General features: G+C 42.9%; 1 protein-coding gene across 1 annotated transcript in view; it reads left to right on the forward strand.

Annotated features, from left to right (window-relative positions):
- LOC308336057 (complement C3-like) overlaps positions 1-22500 on the forward strand; it is a gene marked incomplete at its 5' end in the record, with an annotated part of 40056 nt that overhangs the window by 4849 nt on the left and 12707 nt on the right. The window contains 20 exons of the mRNA XM_080793301.1: positions 347-429; positions 536-623; positions 1059-1162; positions 1804-1916; positions 1960-2089; positions 2954-3069; positions 3367-3507; positions 6430-6621; positions 7865-8026; positions 8513-8651; positions 10957-11037; positions 12232-12429; positions 12966-13086; positions 14483-14583; positions 15321-15460; positions 16605-16817; positions 19104-19236; positions 19359-19454; positions 19573-19642; positions 21495-21654. Of these exons, the coding sequence (XP_080649427.1) occupies positions 347-429; positions 536-623; positions 1059-1162; positions 1804-1916; positions 1960-2089; positions 2954-3069; positions 3367-3507; positions 6430-6621; positions 7865-8026; positions 8513-8651; positions 10957-11037; positions 12232-12429; positions 12966-13086; positions 14483-14583; positions 15321-15460; positions 16605-16817; positions 19104-19236; positions 19359-19454; positions 19573-19642; positions 21495-21654 (2581 nt within the window). The remainder of the gene's footprint in view (positions 1-346; positions 430-535; positions 624-1058; positions 1163-1803; positions 1917-1959; positions 2090-2953; positions 3070-3366; positions 3508-6429; positions 6622-7864; positions 8027-8512; positions 8652-10956; positions 11038-12231; positions 12430-12965; positions 13087-14482; positions 14584-15320; positions 15461-16604; positions 16818-19103; positions 19237-19358; positions 19455-19572; positions 19643-21494; positions 21655-22500) is intronic.

Consider the following 22500-nt stretch of genomic DNA (forward strand, 5'->3'; position numbering starts at 1 on the left):
TCAAGCAAATGACAATACAAGCATGATGAATCAATACATATAGGATAAACATAGAAAAAGTGCCCCTCGGGGCACAGGTCTCCACCAGGGCAGGTCAGGTTGTGGCCTCCTGGTGGTGTTATAACCACTTGCGCTTTAAAATGTTTCATGAATATTAAAACTAGCAGATCTACAAGCTCACAACATGTGTGACACTGTACTGTAGTATGACAAAGTTGAATGTTGGGAAGAAAAAATATATAGTTGGAATACGCAAGGTTTCTGGAGACAGCAGCAACATACATGATAATAATTGTGTGTGTGTGCGTGTGCGTGTGCGTGTGCGTGTGCGTGTGCGTGCGTGTAGTCCTGGGACCTGGAAGTTAGTGGCCAAGTTTTTCAGCAATCCACAGGAGAGCTTCACTGCTCCATTTGAAGTCCGTAAATACGGTGAGCTAAAAGGGGAAAAAAAAGATTTATTTAAAATGTAGACCATGAATCTATACTTCTAATGGAAGTGATGAATGAGTTTCACCCCCTACATGTCTGCCGACAGTGTTGCCTACATTTGAGGTGAAACTAAAACCAGAGGAACAGTTCTTCTACGTGGACAAGGACACATTTGAAGTGGAGATCCAAGCTAGGTATGTTGTTCTCTATGGTTTCAAGACTAATTTGCCCTAATTTATACTGTCCGAACGAATATGCACTGCCCATCGGACATAGGGTGGGCAATAACAATACAATTACGCCATTCATTGTTTCTGCACCACATTGTTTTTAGTGGCCTGCTCCCTATTCATTGTGTGGTTTTCATAAATGTATGATGAACCGGTGTACTTGTGCCTGTACTTTGTCTGTATATGTATGGTGAACCGGTGTACTTGTGCCTGTACTTTGTAGGTATATGTATGGTGAACCGGTGTACTTGTGCCTGTACTTTGTAGGTATATGTATGGTGAACCGGTGTACTTGTGCCTGTACTTTGTCTGTATATGTATGGTGAACCGGTGTACTTGTGCCTGTACTTTGTAGGTATATGTATGGTGAACCGGTGTACTTGTGCCTGTACTTTGTAGGTATATGTATGGTGAACCGGTGAATGGCAACGCCTACGTGGTCTTTGGGTTCATTCAAGGAGATGTAAAGGAGGGCTTCCTGCCAGTGAAGTTCATACCGGTTCGTATATCAACTACAATCAAATTGTCATTGTATAATGGTCGTTCAGTTCATGTATTTGGCCGCCAACCCCCATTTGAAAATATGTTATTTCAGCCCCCCAGAAGCAAAATCTTTGCTGTCAAAGTATATATATATATATTAAAAGGTTTGCACTCAGTGCCGCGCTATGAGCTTGTAGATCTGCTATTTCTCAACAGTTAAAATTTAAAATAATGGTTAAATTGGTTAAACGCTAAGGCGACACAGATGCATTCCGCAGGTCTTAATGGGTTTTAATTAACACAACAATCAAGTTTACCAAGTATTGAACATGAATATGAGTCCAACATTATTAAAGGCATTGTGACATAAAAAAAAAGGTTTTGTAATCTTCCATATTTCTTTTAGGTTTTCTGAGCTCAATTGCACCCAAAGAACCTGAACTTTTAACATTCAGTAGAGTTTCTGTGGTCTCGGGTTTTCTGGCTCAAACAAGAGAGTGATGTCACTGCCTGCAAATCCCATACATGTCAATGGGATTTGCTAGCAGATGTCACAGTTTTCACAGTTTTGCCTGTTTTCATTGCAGCTCAAAAGGCTTCCAAGCCCTGCGCTGTCTCTCCCTCTCAGCTATGGGGTCCCTGCCCTGTCTCTCCCTCTCAGCTATGGGGTCCCTGCGCTGTCTTTCCCTCTCAGCTATGGGGTCCCTGCGCTGTCTCTACCTCTCAGCTATGGGGTCCCAGCTTGGCCCGACAAACACTGAAGACCGCCCTGGTGTAATATACAGAACAACTAATCCTCTGTGGTTGTTGTTTTCAGGTGCATAGGGGAGTGGCCAGGGCCACCTTGGAAAGGAGACACATCACAGAGACACCGGGCTTTGACATCTATGATGCGGCGGAGAAGAAGGCCTCCATCTACATCGCTGTCACTGTGCTGACTCAGAGTGGTAAGAATAGTGTACTATATATATGCACAGACACACGCCATTTTGGAAAGATCTTGGGCGCCTTTCCTATACTTCCCTCACAGGTGTTACCGATGATACTAATGAAGGCTCTGTGTCCTTGAGTGGGTTCCAAATTGCCCTGTAGGTAGGGTTGTGTACGGGTTCATTTGGTTCCATTTCTACACTCTCAGAGTTTCCGGGGTCCTTGAAAATAAAAACGTTTGAGAACCACTGCACACTAAATGGAAAGAGCCTTAATTAGTATCATCGACGATAACACCTGTTAAGGAAGTAGGAAGAGTTATTAATTGAAATATATATCTTTTTTTTTCTTTTTTTATAATCCTCCCTACTGTAGAGTGTGCTGACCATATAAGGAGTCCCTCCCTGTCCCCAGTTAACCCCTGGGGTAAAAAATAAATAAACGTAGGTTTCGGTTTTTGCTATAGGGTTAGCCAGCCTTCATCCAATCAGGATGAGAGGGGCCTTCCTCCAATCATAATCGAGTGGGGGCGGTTGGGGGAGTTTCAGGAGGTCCCCAGCTAAATGATAGTTTGGAACCATTTTGTACATTCTCAGAGTTAAATTAACATTGATTTTTACAATAATAAACTGGGGGTCCCAGAGATAGAAATGCCATTAAATGGGGGCCCGTAACTTGATGCAGGTCAAACTGGGGGTCCTTGAATCACTGAGAATCACTGCTAGAGCCGTAAAGATCTTCTCTTATGGAGGTCCCTGGCATATCTCTTCAAATGGTCCGTGGGCTGATTAGTGTTCATTTGGGGGTCCTTGACATGAAAACGTTTGGGAACCACTGGCCTATACTGGCCTATACATGGTGATGTGAATGTTCCCTCACAGGGAGTGAGATGGTGGAGTCTGAGATCAGAGGCATCCGCATCGTCAAGTCTCCATACGCCATCAGCTTCAAGAAGACTGCAAAGTACTTCAAGCCAGGATTGCCCCTCGATGTGTCGGTACGTCATACTGATTCAAATTAAAACCCATTACTGTGGCCATGTTGAACCCTGCCCTATTTTCCTCCAGGGGTACACTTCAAAAAAATGGATGGATCATGGATAGATGGATGGATGGATCATGGATAGATGGATGGATGGATCATGGATAGATGGATGGATGGATCATGGATAGATGGATGGATGGATCATGGATAGATGGATGGATGGATCATGGATAGATGGATGGATGGATCATGGATAGATGGATGGATGGTTGAACTGTTGACTGATCGGCTGCATGTCTTTGTGTTCCAGGTTGAGGTTCTGAACCCGGACGAGACTCCAGCGGTTGACGTGCCAGTGGTGGTGACTCCAGGAAATAATCACCTAACCACAACAGATGAGAACGGAATTGCCAAGATTGCTGTCAACATGGAAGCGTCTATGGGCGCTACAGTAATCACTGTAAATATAACTGCACCAGGCGAACGTCACAAATAATTGAGATTATTTAGATTTGATTGAAAATGTATTAACTCATTTTCTGCTAAGGGGCGTGTTTGGACGGTTTAAATTAATAGTCACAGATCGCTATAGCCTATAGGCAGGGGTTCTCAACGTTTTTGGCTGGGGACCCCCGGAAATGCGTTTGGCCATGTCTCGCAGGCTGTCTTTTTGTGATCTGAAACGTCGACGGGGAACGAGTCATTTTTTTTTTTTTAAGGTAAAATAAATCATTTTGAAACCGATAAATAGAAATGGTATGTACACTACGTTTGTTTCATTGATCCAAGCCAGAAAACACTATATCGATTGATTAAACTAAACATGCTCTGAAAATGCATGCAGCCCACCATGGTGCCCATAATCCATATCCGACCACTTCACATGGCATCAGGGGAGGCCCCGTTCATGACGTCATAATTTGAATAATTAATCATTATATTAAAAAAAAAAATATATATATATATATATATATTTTTTTTTACTTTACTTATAAAAAAAGCGTTTTTTTCCGCTCAACATTTTCCGCTAATCTGAGTGGGGCTCCCTAGCCTGCTGGAGGGGCTCCCATCATCCCATGCACCCTGAGAGAAAAAAAAGAGTAAATGCAGCCTTGAGCCTACCAAATTGTTGTGGTTTTGTGGAGCTTGATCACTTCCTCCTCCTTCCCCAAATTGCACTGGGGTGAAGACGTGCGTGCTCTCTCTCTCTCTCTCTGTCTCGCTCTCCTCTCCAGGCTCCCCCTCCCTCCCTGGGCTGTGTGGGGGGCGTGGGGAGGAGATTAGTTGGACTATTAGCACTGGACTATTGTCAATACACTTACATGTACATGTAATCAACACTATTACATTGATTTGAAAAAAGAATGTAAAAAAGAAAGAAAAAAAAATGTAAGAAGAACACATGATGAAATGCATGCAAATAAGTGTCATGTATATTGATAACTCATAAGCAAAAGACACGTGTGTGTGTGTGTGTGTGTGTGTGTGTGTGTGTGTGTGTGTGTGTGTGTGTGTGTGTGTGTGTGTGTGTGTGTGTGTGTGTGTGTGTGTTTATAAACAAATCCCATGAGACTTGGTCCTACCCCCCCGACCATGAGACTTACTACAGGCCAACTGGTAGTGGTCCTACCCCCCCGATGAGACTTACAAATCCCAAATGTTTATAAACAAATCCCAAATGTTTGTAAACAAATCCCAAATGTTTATAAACAAATCCCAAAATGTTTATAAACAAATCACAAATGTTTATAAACAAATCACAAATGTTTATAAACAAATACCAAAATGTTTATAAACAAATCCCATGAGACTTGGTCCTACCCCCCCGACCATGAGACTTACTACAGGCCAACTGGTAGTGGTCCTACCCCCCCCATGAGACTTACAAATCCCAAATGTTTATAAACAAATCCAAAATGTTTGTAAACAAATCCCAAATGTTTATAAACAAATCCCAAAATGTTTATAAACAAATCACAAATGTTTATAAACAAATACCAAAATGTTTATAAACAAATCCCATGAGACTTGGTCCTACCCCCCCGACCATGATAGACAAAATGCTGGATAGACAAAATGTTTGACATGTAAAAAATAAATATAGAGGAGACTCACTCTTGTTCTCTGGTGCTAACATTTGATTATTCCATATTCCATAGTTTGAATGTCCTCATAGCAGGCGATATAAACAAATTGCAAAGTGTAAAATGAGCTCCTGTATTTTAGCTTGACTGTGTGTGTGTGTGTGTGTGTGTGTGTGTGTGTGTGTGTGTGTGTGTGTGTGTGTGTGTGTGTGTGTGTGTGCGTGTGCGTGCGTGCGTGCGTGCATGCCCACACCATTAATCCCTGCAGGCAAAGACCGCAAAGCAAGGCATCAAAGAGGATAGACAGACCCAAGCCAGCATGACAGTCCAACCGTATCTTTCATCAACTGGCAATTACCTCCACCTGGGTAAACAAACCTGTCTATTTAGTATGACACCGGTAGTTCTTTTTTTTTGATAATTTAGTCATGACAGCATGTTCATGACCAAAAACCTGTCATGAAAATGTGGTCTCACTTCCTTCCTGGACTACAAAGTCACACCTCCATGCAGCCTCCCCCTTCTCCACAAGGAGGGGAAGTGCACTAATAATTCAGCAATCCAGTCAGACTTCATTATGTTTCTGGCCTGGGAGCAAATTTCTAATTGTACCACTGCATGTTTTCTACTACAAATACTATACTATTAACATTGAGTGAAATGTTGAAATTGGTTTAATTTTACGTTATCAAGAGTTTATTGTTAAAAATCTGCATTATTAAATTCACAAGAAGTCTACACGATTAGAGAATGTAGAAGAATTGTTATTTTGGTCAATGTTTGCCTGCTGCCTCTCCTAAGGTACCACATACAGCATGGAATTGTGAACAAAATCTTATTCGACAACAACAAAATATTAAACCTCGTCAAATGGTGGTCATTGGCTTAAATGCTGAATACATAATGGTCCTTGATATGGAAAAGGTTGAAAACCACTGTAATAGAGTAAGCCATACACTGTAGTATTAAAGGTTGCCTGGCTTCACTGCATTTCTTAACTTGCTTTTGTCACAGGTGTGGAAAGATCAGGAAACGACATCGTAATTAACTTTAACTTTGGCAAGTTGGCAATATCTGACCATGACATTACATATCTGGTGAGTTAAGGAAATGTATTCAATTAAAACAATTGTCTTGCCACATCTTTGCATCTTAAATTACATGTACATTTATATCTAGTGGAGTAGAAGCACAAATGATCAGAAAATAGAAAATATTAAAGTATCTAAAATATAGGTATAGGCTACTTAGTTTCCACCCTGACGTGCACGTTCATCCTTTGTTTTCAGATCCTGAGCAGAGGTCAAATAGTGAAGTATGGCCAGGTGAAGAGAGTCTCGCAGCCCGTGTGGAAGGAACAGGTGACGGTCAGCAAGCTGATGATGCCCTCGTTCCGCGTGGTGGCGTATTACCACGCCTCTCCCAGCGAGCTGGTGTCCGACGCCATCGTGGTCTTCGTCAAGGAGACCTGCATGGGCTCGGTGAGAGGCTTTGCCGTTTTTTGCCGCGCAGTGCTGCACACACATCGTAGCCTATTATTACCGCTTGCCCGTTTTTCCCATAGAGTATTAAAAGGATAGTGACTGAACCGGAGTGATAGCCCTGCACTCTTTTTCGAATGCGGAAGTGCAAACGAGCGCTCAATGTTAAAGCCTAGATGCACGGGTTTCCTCGTGTCCGCCTGCAGTCCCCACTCTTACCACTAGGGCCGAGCGCCTCAACGTTGGAGAGCTTTACAGGTGATAATCAACAAAGGGACTGGCTGGGAGACTGACAGGACACAGGTGGAGAAAACTAGTAATCACAGGGTGGGACAACAGACTCGCTTAGCCAGACAACTATTCCACAATCTCCGAATGCTATATAGAACTACCTCGAGTAAGGAAGCTGCCCTCCGTTTCCGTTCTAGAAAATATATTTTAAAATATCTTCAGAGCTTATTTTTTCATTTCCATTTCTACTAAGCAGCAAGCTATATATGCGTAGACGTAGATGATTTTGATTTATATTAGGATAAATTTGCACAACTGACGAAGCGGAAGTGGAGCCTCCTCCCCACTTCCGCTTTATATTTTACTCATGATAGAACTTCCGTTGCTCTGTACGTACGTTGACTGTATGTACGTTGCTCTGTATGTACGTTGACTGTATGACGGAAGCATTTGGAAATTGCAAGAGGCAACAGTCTGGCAAAATGACAGTACAACAGAGGTAACAACTTAAAGGGACACTTCACCCTTTTGCAAAAAAATATATGTTAATGACGTTTAGGAGCTTTAGATCACTTTCCTGGGGGTATTTATGTGTGTAATATGTGGTTTTAGATATTTTAGATTGTAGCAGTGAGCCTGTTGTCTCTGATGTCATGGACACTGGTCTCACTACCTTCCTGGACTACAATTCCCATAATTCTTTGGTGCACTGCTCCTCCTTGTGGATAGGGGGGAGAGCTGTCTTACTGAGACAACATGTAGTCCAGGAAGGAAGTGAGCCCAGTGTCCATGACATCAGAGACACCGGGCTCTCTGATACAATCTATAATCTAAAACCACATATTACACACATAAAGACCCCCAGGAAAGTGTTCTAAAGCTTCTAAACGTCATTAACATATATCTTTTTGCAAAAAGGGTGAAGTGTCCCTTTAAGGGTACAAGGACAACAGGAAACACTTCAAAATAAAGGTACACCACAGTGCATGACAGCGTGCTTCTCTGTCTTCAGCTGAAGATCGAGCTGGAGGACCCCCAGGCGTCCTACGAACCGCAGGGCAAGTCGGGCATCAGGCTGAAGTTGACGGGGGACAAGGGAGCCCGGGTGGGCCTGGTGGCCGTGGATAAGGCGGTCTACGTCCTCAACAACAAACACCGTCTCACACAGAAGAAGGTACAGTATGTGTGCTACAGCAAGGCCAGGTCACATGCAGTGGTGGAAAAAGGTACTCAAATGTCTTACTTAAGTAAAAGTATCAATACTGCAATGTAGAAGGACTCCATTACAATTAAAGTAACAAAAGTAATCATTATGCAGAATGTCCCATTTCAAGTTTTCAAATGTATTAAAAAAATCTTTTGAAAATAGCAGATCTACAAGCTCACAACGTGTCGCGATGCGACGCATTGTGAGCTTGTATTGTATTGCCAACATATTACCTTTTCTGGCGAAAGATAAACAACATCGCCAGCTGCTAAGACTACGTGCTTAGACTATGACTATCTATATTGCTTTCGGTTTCGTCTCTGTGAGGCTGATGTGAATCATGGCGCTGAAGTACCTAGACAGAACACTAGACGGCGGCGTTCAAAGTGTTTGTGTTTGTGTGTGTGTGTGTGTGTGTGTGTGTGTGTGTGTGTGTGTGTGTGTGTGGGTCAGGTGTGGAGTGTAGTGGAGAGGTATGATACAGGCTGTACCCCAGGTGGAGGGAGGGACGTGATGGGAGTGTTCTTTGACGCCGGGCTGATGTTCGAGTCCAGCTTGTCCGGCGCCTTGTCCGGTACCCAAGACCGCACAGGTAATGACCACACTGTGTAACACAGTGAAGAAAGACCACACAGGTAATGACCACACTGTGTAACACAGTGTAACACATGTAATGACCACACTGTGTAACACAGTGTAACACATGTAATGACCACACTGTGTAACACAGTGTAACACAGGTAATGACCACACTGTGTAACACAGTGTACGTAACACATGTAATGACCACACTGTGTAACACAGTGTAACACAGGTAATGACCACACTGTGTAACACAGGTAATGACCACACTGTGTAACACAGTGTAACACAGGTAATGACCACACTGTGTAACACAGGTAATGACCACACTGTGTAACACAGGTAATGACCACACTGTGTAACACAGTGAAGAAACACAGGTAATGACCACACTGTGTAACACAGTGTAACACATGTAATGATCACACAGTGTAACACATGTAATGACCACACTGTGTAACACAGTGTAACACAGGTAATGACCACACTGTGTAACACAGTGTAACACATGTAATGACCACACTGTGTAACACAGTGTAACACATGTAATGACCACACTGTGTAACACAGTGTAACACATGTAATGACCACACTGTGTAACACAGTGTAACACAGGTAATGACCACACTGTGTAACACAGGTAATGACCACACTGTGTAACACAGGTAATGACCACACTGTGTAACACAGTGTAACACAGGTAATGATCACACTGTGTAACACAGTGTAACACAGGTAATGACCACACTGTGTAACACAGGTAATGACCACACTGTGTAACACAGGTAATGACCACACTGTGTAACACAGTGAAGAAACACAGGTAATGACCACACTGTGTAACACAGTGAAGAAACACAGGTAATGACCACACTGTGTAACACAGGTAATGATCACACTGTGTAACACAGTGAAGAAACACAGGTAATGACCACACTGTGTAACACAGTGAAGAAACACAGGTAATGATCACACTGTGTAACACAGTGAAGAAACACAGGTAATGACCACACTGTGTAACACAGGTAATGATCACACTGTGTAACACAGTGAAGAAACACAGGTAATGACCACACTGTGTAACACAGGTAATGACCACACTGTGTAACACAGTGTAACACAGGTAATGATCACACTGTGTAACACAGGTAATGACCACACTGTGTAACACAGTGAAGAAACACAGGTAATGACCACACTGTGTAACACAGTGAAGAAAGCTAGCGGATGTTGTGATCCGTAGAACCGGAAATTACATCGCCAGATTCGTTCTATTTGGTCAAAATCGGCATAATGGTGCGTTCCCGCCACCTGGTGGCAATGGGTATATAATAGGCTACTATAGGATTGCCGTGTGAGAATGAGATGCAGTGTGTATATCACAGATTTATCTTTTGGCGAATTTAAACATATGAATAGTGCAGGCAGAAGGCACAATCCACTGTTAATTAGGCTGGCCATAAGCCAGTTAAGTAAAAAGTATAAATACTGCAATATGAAAATACTCTGTTACAAGTAAGGCCTCACTCACACCTTCGCAACAGACTGATGTATGCTTGTTGTATACAAAGGGTGTGATACATCTTGCCCCCAATGCATTTCCAATGGGAGACACATGGTTTGACACGACATTTGTGTTGTATGAGGGGGAGGGGGGCAGTCGAAACACAGCCGAAAGCCATACAACAGCTTGTAGTCCAAAATGTTGTATCAAACCATGTGACTTCCATTGGAAATGCATTGGGGCGGCCATGACATCTTGCTTACATCTAGCACGCATCGATGTTGTATGCTAGATCGCCTAAAAGTGCAGAATTCAAAATTGACTTGAGTAAAAGTACAAAAGTATAGGTTTCAAAATGTACTTAAAGTACTAAATGTAAAAGTGCTCATGTTGCAGAATGTGATTTACCAATCAGCATTGTGAGGCTGTGAGCTTGTAGATCGGCTATTTTCAAATGGCCGAAATGCGCATGGTTGAAGTTGTTTTCTGATCAAAATTAAAATCGCCAAAGTAACTATAGTAACTAAAGTTTTCAAATAATTGTACTGGAGTAAAGGTAAAACTTTTGGCTCTGAGATGTACAGTATAGTGGAGTAGAAGTAAAAGTGTTGGAAATTGGAAATACCCAAGTAAAGTACAAATACAAATACCTGCCTTCTTAGTTACTTTACACCACTTGTGTGTGAACGTTACTTGAACATCATTAGTTCAAGTAACGAGTGAGAGAAACAAAAGGGGCATTTACAGATTGAACGCTGTTTTGATTTGTCTCTGATTTTAGTTTTCTTTTGTTTTTTGGTGTATATTTTAGACAGAAAGTGTCCAGAGACTCCAGACAGCGCCCGGAGGAAGAGAGCCGCGGTAAACATAGCGCAAGCAAGGACTTCACTGTGTAAGACAACTCAAACCACACCAAACAAAATGTGGAACGCCCTACCAACAGCCATTAAGACATGCGAATCCCTTGACTCCTTCAAAACCGCTCTCAAAGGGCACCTTATACGGACCTTTACCCACCCCTTTTCTCCCCTCACTGTGTATGTTTTTTCCCCCTTTTTACGACCTTTTAAGATGATTTCCTGTTTTTTTATTGAGTTGTGCTTTGGTTTGAAATGTACCTATATTCTGCATAGTGTTACTAAATACTTCAATCAATCAATCAATCAATCAATCATTCAATCAATCAAATTATGTTTCGCCCACTCTAGCCTCGGTAGGTACCAAGTACCCAGGCTTTTATTTTCGTTAAAAAATGAAAGCCTATGGGGAACGAGCCACACCTCCGGTTCTAGGAGTGGGAGTGAACTACAGTGCAGAGGGGGCGTCACTCCAAATTTGGTGACGTCAGTGTTGTCCGCTGTTTTCTACCAGGGAGGGGAGAGGCTAGCGGGCGAGTGGGTTGTTTTCTACCAGGGAGGGGAGAGGCGAGTGGGTTGGCGGGCGCTTCCGATCCTGAACCAGTAGGATCCAACGCCGCGCTTCCGGCGGCACCCGCCCCCTCTATACAAGAAATGATGCTACTGTAGCTGCAGAACAAAGACAACGCCCAGTCACAGTTCTCCACACCACGACTCACCCTTGCAACAAATAGTGTGTCAACCATGTAATGAGTGCAAGGCAAAGAAACGTGACAACAGTGGCTTATACAACAGGTCGTTTCGAGGAAGCAGTCTGATTGGTTGAAACAGCCTTCTAGCCATGCCTTAAACGAGCGTAAAGGAACACCTGATCAAATCATAGAAATCAGCTGCTCTGTTCTCCCAGAGTGCAGCGGACTGGGGTTGCTAGGCTAAGTGAGTTTCGTTTTCATCCTTGGTCGTAGTGGCTACATCTGTCATTAAATAAATGTTTTTGTTTTTTTTGCGATTATCTTAGATTTAAGGGTACTGTAACTGTTGAATAATTGCAATATTACACGAGAAAGTGTTCTTTACAGTCATTAATGCACTTCTACGCTGCTTTTCGAAACTGCAGAACTGCAGAGTTCCTGCAGCATCGCAGGCGTGCATTCATGACGGTAAAGAACACCCTCTCGTGTTATTTCACTTAAATCAGCTACCTCACCCCTGTGTCTTGTCCCTCCCAGTGGGTGGATACACAGATCCTTTGGAGCGCAGGTGTTGCGAGGACGGCATGAGAGACATCCCGCTGTCGTACACCTGCCAGCGGCGCACCGAGTACATCCAAGACGGCCCAGAATGCAAGGCGGCCTTCCTGCACTGCTGCGTAGAGCTGACCACCATGCGTGCCGACCAAAAAGACCAACTCCTGCACCTAGCCCGCAGTAAGGCTTTTTTTCAACTTTGTTCAAACTGCTAACTGCTATGGCCCACCAGTGGTTCCCGGCCCAAAGGTTGAGAATTGCTGTCCTAAGGATTGTGTTTGAGAAACACATGGGATTTAAGGAAGAAATATGTACATTCAAATTGAAATAAACCTTGTTATATTTCTACAAAGGGCAGAAAGATGATTGTATCAAATTTAACATAGGCCTATTAGCACCATCTCTTTGGACTTTGTTTTGGACAATATTTTGCAGATCAGGTAGAATTATAATATGTGCTCTTTCTCTCTCTTTAACCAAATCCCCCAATATTCGGGGCTCTCCCCAGGTTGGCAGAGGGAATAGCGCCCAGGATTACAGTTTAGGCTAAATTGGCACAGGGTGAAAAATTTGTGGATTTTAGCAGTAATGTTTTAGTGCCATGCAGTATATCTGATAAAATACTTGGTGAATATGGCATCAAGTAAAATGTGACATGACATGAGTCATGACCCCTATATAATTATGATTATATCATTGTCTCTTTGACAATTTAGGTCAGGATTTTGGAAGCTATGACAGCAGTCAGATACGGATTACTTCTCGCACCGACTTCCGCGAGAGCTGGCTCTGGAATGAGATTGACTTGCCTGATAAGTGCCCGACAAATGTTGCCTGGTAAGATCATGGCTGATCAAAGCACACATTATTGCGAACGCAGTGAGCACTTACTATGAGACCTAGCAGATCATGTCTGTCTGTCTGTGTGTCTGTCTGTGTGTCTGTGTGTCTGTCTGTCCCGCTATCCAAATATGGAGTGTGTTGCATCAGCAATCACTCAGCTCCATATATGGGCACAAAAGGGGCCAGGTCCACTCAGCTCCATATATGGGCACAAAAGGGGCCAGTGATTTGTTTGTTGTGGACCTGGCCCCTTTTGTGCCCATATATGGAGCTATACGTCCAAAACCCAAATATGTACGAGCTGCGTTCGCTTCCCGCGTTTGCGCGTCTTACTCGTTACATATATTGTTTTAATTAGAATAGTCTAAATAGCCGTTCTTCAGCTTGTAGATCACCACTAACCTCCAGTGCCGTGCACAGACATTTAGAGGGGCAGGTGCTCAAGTGAAAAAAGGGCTCCTTGTGCAGCGCATGGAACCAGTCGGTTGCCTTAATAGTGTGAGATTTATAGATTTTGGGGCATAAATAATATATTAGAAGTTTTTTTTTTAAATCAATGTCACCATGGTCCACATACTGTACAGTATGTTTTTTTTTCTTTTTCAAAAGGGCACATTGCTGTCGAGAGGGCAAGGGCAGGTGGTGCTCTAGCACCCCTAGTGTCTATCTGTGCACGCCACTGCTAACCTCGCGTCACCAGGCTTTCCACCTCGGAGGAAAGTCTGCTCTGTGTTACTAAATCGCTGCATGGTCCGGTCGAGTCACTCACATTTAGATTTAGGTTGTATTTTAAAAAATCTCTGAAACTACGCCGCATCAAGGATTTTATTGGGTATAATAAGTAGTACAATTAGCAATACCACATTGTAGAAATGATCTGTTACACGTAAACGTTCTGTATTCAAAATTGTACTTGAGCATTGGCATCACAATATACACGAGTAAGACGCGCAAACGCGGGAAGCGAACGCAGCTCGTACATATTTGGGTTTTGGACGTATAGCTGCTTTGGGGACTCCTTATATGGTGCCCCTTTTGTGCCCATATATGGAGCTGAGTGGACCTGGCCCCTTTTGTGCCCATATATGGAGCTGAGTGATTGCTGATGCAACACACTCCATATTTGGATAGCGGGACAGACACACACACAGACATGATCTGCTAGGTCTCATAGTAAGTGCTCATTGCGTTCGCAATAATACAAAATAAGTACTCATTGTGAAAATAGCAAATCTACAAGCTCACTACATGTTGCATTGCGACATGCTGTGAGATTTTAAAAAAGTTGAAGAAATTATGTACCCAAACATGTACTTATAAGAGCGGCACTTGAGTAAATGCACTTTCCAGTTTCCACCACTGCAGACAGCGTATTCTTTTTACGTTTCAGTGACACGACGACTTACATAGACGTGCCAAAGAGAGCACGCCATCCGCCCGACTCCATCACCACCTGGCAAATCAGTGGTGTCAGTCTGTCACCAGATTACGGTAAGGACCGCTTCCTCTCTCTCTCTCTCTCTCTCTCTCTCTCTCACTCACACACACACACACACACACACACACACACACTTGAATACAATGGATCTCTTCGGATTAAATGGACAGATATCAGTCAAAAGGGAGACATCGAAGAGGAAGGATGGACGGGGAGGGATCAACATAATGGAATGCCAGAACAGGTCAGCTCCATATATGGAGATCTAAGGGTTTGAGGTTTGAGGTCAGATTGCTGGCCAATATTGATGACATCAGGGATCTCCATATATGGACTTAATATTGATGACATCATCGGGGATCTCCATCCCTGATGATGTCATCAATATTGATAAAGATGTCACATGCTCCATCAGTCGCAATAACATAATGCTTAAAACACCAAAAGGGGTTCCCGTCCTGAATGGGTTAAAATGCTCTTTATTGACGAAAACGGAATTCACAGGTGCTAATACTTTGCCCGTGCAAAATTCTAACATCCGTAATGGCCCCCGGGGGGGGGGGGGGGGGGGGGTTGGGTGGGTGAGCACTTTATATTTTAAATCTGAACGTTTATTTACTTTGTAAATGTAGCATGGCGCTCAAAACAGCGGGAAGTTCCGCCATGGCGCTCGTGAAGGACGAGCGTCATGTGAACCATGGCTAATCTCATCATAGTCATTGCTCTCTCTCTCTGTCTCTCTCGCTCTCTCTCTCTCTCTCTCTCTCTCTCTCTCTCTCTCTCTCTGCAGGCATCTGCGTGGGCGCACCACTGGAGGTCGTTGTTAAGAAGCAATTCTTCGTTGACCTCAGGCTGCCCTACTCGGCTGTCCGTGGGGAGCAAATCGAAATCAGGGCAATCCTGCACAACCTCAAGGATGAGGATTTGTCGGTAAAGTGTATAGCGCCTCCTACTTGTTCTCACGTCACCTGACACTGAGTCGTTGTAGTTCATATACTGTACATATACATTACTGCAGTGTTTCCCCACACTTTTTCATGTCAAGGACCCCCTAAATTAAAATGACACCTGCGGACCCCCCATTTGAAAATATATGCCAGGGACCCCCATAAGAGAAGATTTTTAAGGCTCTAGCAGTGATTTTCAACCATTTTCATTTCAAGAGAGGGCCCCCGGTTTGACTGGAATTAGGCTACGGTCCCCCATTTAACGGCATTTCTATCTCTGGGACCCTAGCTAATGTATATTGTAAAATAAAAGTTAATTTAACTCTGAGAGTGTACAAATGGAACCACAATGGGTCCATTTGGTTCCATTGGTACACTTTCTGATTTACAGACCCATAAGGGTCCATTTGGTTCCATTGGTACACTCTCTGAGTTACAGACCCATAGGGGTCCATTTGGTTCCATTGGTACACTCTCTGAGTTACAGACCCATAAGCAGTCAATTTGGTTCCAAACTATATCATTTAGCTGGGGACCCCCTGAAACCCACTTTGGGCACCACTGCATTAATTATCTGTTATTCTATTCTTATATCTATTATTAATTATCACTGCATTATCGTCTAACAGGGTAAAACTGCTATGGTAACATATAGTTCCCTTGAATGTTTCAGTGTAGTTACGCCTCTAAACAGTGGTGGAAGAAGAAGGAAGACATGTAGAAATACTTTGTTACTAACACAAAGTGTACAAAGTCTGATATAAAATATACTTGAGTAAAAGTATTGGCATCGAACCAGCACAAGTAGGCCTACTAAAAGTAAAATACTAATTTCACAGGTTTTTAAAATGTATACAAATCTTTTGAAAGTAGCACATTAAGTAGTGGTTCAATGGTTCATGTATGTTTTGTTATTATAATCTAAATCTGCACAGTGACTATAGTAACTGTAGATTTAAGTGTTTTGTATAATTGTAGTGGAGAAAACATAGAAATATGTTCCCTGTGGTGTAGTGGAGTAGAAGTAAAACTATAAAACTACTCTCTCTCTCTCTCTCTCTCTCTCTCTCTCTCTCTCTCTCTCTCTCTCTCTCTCTGTCTCTCTCTCCCCTCGTGCCACTGCCCAGGTGATTTTGGAACTGTACGACACAAAGGATGTGTGTAGCGTGGCTTCCAAGCGGACAAAGCATGTGATGAGGCTGGACGTGGGAGCCAAGAGCACCAGGGCGCAGCCCTTCATCATTATCCCCATGAAGGAAGGAGTGTACAACATCGAGGTCAAAGCCATTGTCCCGTCCTTGTTCAGTGGGGATGGAATCGTCAGGAAGTTACTGGTGGAGGTAAGAGACACAAATTAAAATTCATATTAGGACACACTCCATGAGTCACAGCCTTTTGTTTTAGGACCCCAGGCCTGTCCTGTCCTTTGATTGCAGACTGTGTGGGTAGGTTTGCAGTGTCTGCAACAGTTTTTATCTGCAAGTGTCTGAGACCAAATTTTGTCTGCAACTGCTTTTAAACATGTATTACATGATCTGAGTGTGACTATAGTCTTTGTTTGATGATCTCTGACTGGGACCAGAAGGAAAACCACTAGCATAAACACAACAGTTTTTACAAAATCTCATTGCTTATACATCTTTCTTTGAGATTTACATTAGATAATTTTAAAATCCAATCTTTTCTCCCCGAGTTCAGATCTTTTGAAAATCATGTGATCAGAGCCGATTTCCGATCACCCGATCCGATCGGGACAACCCTGATTTAAATATTATTAAAATTGCCCTGTGCTGTGTGTTTGTTTTTCAGTGAAGTATTTATATATATCATGTTTTCTAGCCTATAGGAATACTTCAGGCATTTCCAGTGAAGGTGGAACTGGATCCTGCCAAAAGTGAGTTGAGCTTTGAGTTCATAATTGAATGATTGCCGGGTGGAAATCAACATCACAGATGACTTTAACCAGGGACGTGCACACATACCGTAGACATCAAAGGGGGCTTCAGCCTCTGCCCTTTTACCCGTCTGTAGAAGAACTGCCCTCTCCAGACCACAAATGCAGAATTTACTACGGTTATAATGAAAGAACATGTGTGCAACAAGCAAGTATGCACTCGACAGAGAGTGCCGTTCTAGTTTATTTATAAAATAGTCGATGCCATTGTTAAAGCTGCAATCCATTACGACACTATGACAGGGTCCGTGTGTGCATGCGCATGTGCTTGCGTGTGTGTGTGCATGCGCATGTAGGATGCGTCCCATGGAAGTACTGTACCTTTTTTCACTGACCATAAGCATAAGCGAATAAAACGTTACTTTATGGCAGAGTATGTTGATACAGTAGAATTAACACAACCAGGGTGTTTGTATTTGTACTACTACTACGGGTGCATCCGGGTTCAAAATGCAAAGAAAATGAAAGAAATGCAAATGCCATTCCTTTCCATGCCATATACTGTATACCGGATTGCAGCATTCAGGAGAATTGCTTTTTTCCCCGAAGTCTCCTGAACTTGAACACAGTATTTTGCGTTGAGCATTTTGTTTAGTAATCCATGTCATACACCTGCATCTCCACTAGCTTAAGAGTGCTAAGTTGCGCCCCGAAAATAGCTGATCTACAAGCTTGTAGATCAGCTATTTTCGCTATTTTTGTCCAAAAGTGCCCTCTTTTTCCACTCTCTGCACGTTCCTGACTTTAACCCATTTAGACCTGCAGGTCAAAATTTCTTCTAAATCCTGACAGTTTTCTGAAAAACCCATGTTTCTATGTCAGTCATCTGTAATTGTCCGCGAACCCCATTCTGAAAATATATTGTTTCAGAGACACCCCCCCCCCCCAGAAGCAAAGATTTGAGCTAAAAACATTCACTCTGAAAGAATCAAAGATTTGCACCACATCTATTTTATTTATTACTTGCGCAAGCAGAGCACGCAAGTATACTATATATATAGTATATGTATAACTAGCTCTCAATGATGACGTAAGAAATATGTGGATTAAAGGACCCTGGACCCAATGCCAGAGTGTAATTGGTTTTCGATGGTGACGTAATGACGATATGTTTTAGTGTTGGGAAGATTAAAGGTAATGCTCCTGTGTATACATGTATGTAATCTGGCAAAATTTGCTGGGATGGTGCATACGCATCAAAAGTGACAGTTTATAACGGTCGAAAGTACTTGCGCACTCTGCTTGCGCACTAGTTGGCCATTTATGGCCTACTAGTGTGCAACAAGCAAGTATGCACTCGACAGAGAGTGCCGTTCTAGTTTATTTATAAAATAGTCGATGCCATTGTTAAAGCTGCAATCCATTACGACACTATGACAGGGTCCGTGTGTGCATGCGCATGTGCTTGCGTGTGTGTGTGTGCATGCGCATGTAGGATGCGTCCCATGGAAGTACTGTACCTTTTTTCACTGACCATAAGCATAAGCGAATAAAACGTTACTTTATGGCAGAGTATGTTGATACAGTAGAATTAACACAACCGGGGTGTTTGTATTTGTACTACTACTACGGGTGCATCCGGGTTCAAAATCCCCGATAGGACGAACGATAATATGGATCGCAGCTTTCACCGTGGTTAGCAGATAAAAGCACTGCCTCATTTGTCTTGCAGTGCAGCAAGGCCATGCATCGACATGGCAGCCAATATGAGGTTGGTGAATGGTTTGCTCCCGTGTGTGTCGTTGTCTACTCTACAGAGGGCGGCACACAGGAGGAGTTCATCAACAATATAACGTTGGTAAATGGTTTGCTCACGTGTGTGTCGTTGTCTGCTCCACAGAGGGCGGCACACAGGAGGAGTTCATCAACAATATAACGTTGGTAAATGGTTTGCTCAGTCACGTGTGTGTCGTTGTCTACTCTACAGAGGGCGGCACGCAGGAGGAGTTCATCAACAACACCATCCCGGACTCGGAGCGCCCCGTTCCTGGTGGGAAAACCAAGACGTTTATTGAAGTCACAGGTGACGCATTCCACAGTACATTATTTCTATACCTGTCTGTTGTATGTGTGCAGAGCCTGTAGAACGGTGGTTCATTCCACAGTACATATTTCTATACCTGTCTGTTGTATGTGTGCAGAGCCTGTAGAACGGTGGTTCATTCCACAGTACATCTTTCTATACCTGTCTGTTGTATGTGTGCAGAGCCTGTAGAACGGTGGTTCCCCAAAGCTTTTCAGTCCGTGACCCAAACGAAAAATGTGATATTCGCCCGGGAAACCCAAACTATAGTGAAAATAGCAGATCTACACTATTGCTTAAACATTTTGTTTTCTAACGTATGGAATTTCTTATAGATCTTTCTTCATAAAGTTACAGAAAAAAAATATAATTTAATTTTGTTTTTAATTCATTATTTTGTTTGCTTTTTTGGGAATGTTTTTGAAAATTCTTTTTTTTAAATAATAATAATAATAATAATAGTGGTTTTTGGAACCAGTGCTGTAGATACGCCATTGTCCTTTTAGTCTCTCTTTTTTTGGCCTGAAGTTAAATTATTTCTTTCGTGTGTGTGTGTGTGTGTGTGTGTGTGTGTGTGTGTGTGTGTGTGTGTGTGTGTGTGTGTGTGTGTGTGTGTGTGTGTGTGTGTGTGTGTGTGTGTGTGTGTGTGTGTGTGTGTGTGTGTGTGTGTGTGTGTGTGTGTGTGTGTGTGTGTGTGTGTGTGTGTGTGTGTGTGTGTGTGTGTGTGTGTGTGTGTTGTGTAGGGGGAGATCAGATGAGTTCAATGATGGAGAATGCTCTCAGTGGAACGTCTATGGAGAACTTCATCAATATGCCATCAGGCTGTGGAGAGCAGAACATAGGCCACATGACCTTCCCGCTCATCACGGCCGTATACCTGGACAAAGCTCAGAAGTGGCAGGATGTGGGTTTCAGCCGACGCAACGACGCCATCGAGTACATCAGACAAGGTATAGGAATACAGAGTCAGACAGATTAACACATTCTGACCTGAGATCAGATTCGTACGAGGTTTCCACTGGACACACACTGGTCTGATGAACCCATTCTGACCTGAGATCAGATTCTAAAAAATGTCAGTCGTTCTTCGATTTTTCAAAAATAGCAGACCTACAAGCTCGTAGCGCGCCACTCGGTGGCGCGCTATGAGCTTGTAGATCTGCTATTTTTCAATAGCTAAAGCATAACATGATGCTAACACCGAAATGGGTTCCCGGTCAGAATGGGTTAAGCATTATGTTATACTTTAGCTATTGAAAAATAGCAGATGCTATTTTTTTTTTGAATCGTGAAAATGTCGTGCAAATCTTTAAATTTATATTCTTTCACAGTGAACGTTTTTAACTAAAATCTTTGCTTCTGGAGGGGGTCCCTGGAACTACATAATTATTTTCAGATGGGAGTCCGCCACCAAATACAGATACTTCTGGGGGTCCTTGACATGAAATTGTTGAGCACCACTGACACAGAAACTCTTTACCTAAGCAACATGTTGTCGGATAAAGCGGGCACTTTGATCCAGACATTATAAGGAAAAGGAGCTAATGAAGCCAAAACAGAGCAGAACTGCTCTGTGACCACCACCAGAATATAGAGCTGTTTACCACTTATTTTAACCAAAGAAAATCTGAAAGTTGTTGTGTTTGTGGTGTGATGTCCAGGCTACAAAAATCAGCTGGCTTACCGTTGGAAGACTGGTTGTTTTGCCATCTGGGCTGAAACTAAAACAAGCAGGAAATGCACCACCTGGTGAGCTCACCCCCCTTAACTATATATATACTGTATATTTTTTGGCAATTCATTTGGTTATTTAGTTTAGTTTTTGTTGCCTATGATTACCTAGCCCTGGTCCAGTGTGGTGAAAATAGCACTTGTGCTAACACACTGTAAGCAATGCATCTACAAATTGTACAATTGTGCAATGAGCAATGTGATTGTGAGCAGCAGAAGGCTTTCCTGGCAGGGTGTTAGTGAGAACTAACTCGCTAACGCACTGGACCAGGGCTAATGATAACCCTGCCCTCCTCTCACTCTCCCCAGGCTGACGGCCTATGTAGTCAAGGTGTTTGCCATGACCAGGAACCTGGTGGCTGTGAGCGACGAAATTCTCTGTGACGCCGTCAAGTGGCTCATTCTCAACGCGCAGCAGCCTGACGGCATCTTCAAAGAGCTCGGACAGCTCTACACCCCAGTCATGACTGTAAGTATACTACTCTGTCTACGCCCCAGTCATGACTGTAAGTATATTACTCTGTCTACACCCCAGTCATGACTGTAAGTATACTATTCTACACCCCAGTCATGTCTGTAAGTATGCTATTCTACACCCCAGTCATGTCTGTAAGTATGCTATTCTACACCCCAGTCATGACTGTAAGTATACTACTCTACACCCCAGTCATGACTGTAAGTATATTACTCTGTCTACGCCCCAGTCATGACTGTAAGTAAACTACTCTGTCTACGCCCCAGTCATGACTGTAAGTATATTACTCTGTCTACACTCCACACCCCAGTCATGACTGTAAGTATGCTATTCTACACCCCAGTCATGTCTGTAAGTATGCTATTCTACACCCCAGTCATGACTGTAAGTATACTATTCTACACCCCAGTCATGTCTGTAAGTATACTATTCTACACCCCAGTCATGACTGTAAGTATACTATTCTACACCCCAGTCATGACTGTAAGTATACTATTCTACACCCCAGTCATGACTGTAAGTATACTATTCTACACCCCAGTCATGTCTGTAAGTATACTATTCTACACCCCAGTCATGTCTGTAAGTATGCTATTCTACACCCCAGTCATGTCTGTAAGTATACTATTCTACACCCCAGTCATGTCTGTAAGTATACTATTCTGTCTACACCCCAGTCATGACTGTAAGTATGCTATTCTACACCCCAGTCATGACTGTAAGTATACTATTCTACACCCCAGTCATGACTGTAAGTATACTATTCTACACCCCAGTCATGTCTGTAAGTATACTATTCTACACCCCAGTCATGTCTGTAAGTATACTATTCTGTCTACA

Source organism: Protomyctophum bolini (genome assembly GCF_963924005.1).
Source record: "Protomyctophum bolini genome assembly, chromosome: 21".
NCBI lineage: Eukaryota > Metazoa > Chordata > Actinopteri > Myctophiformes > Myctophidae > Protomyctophum > Protomyctophum bolini.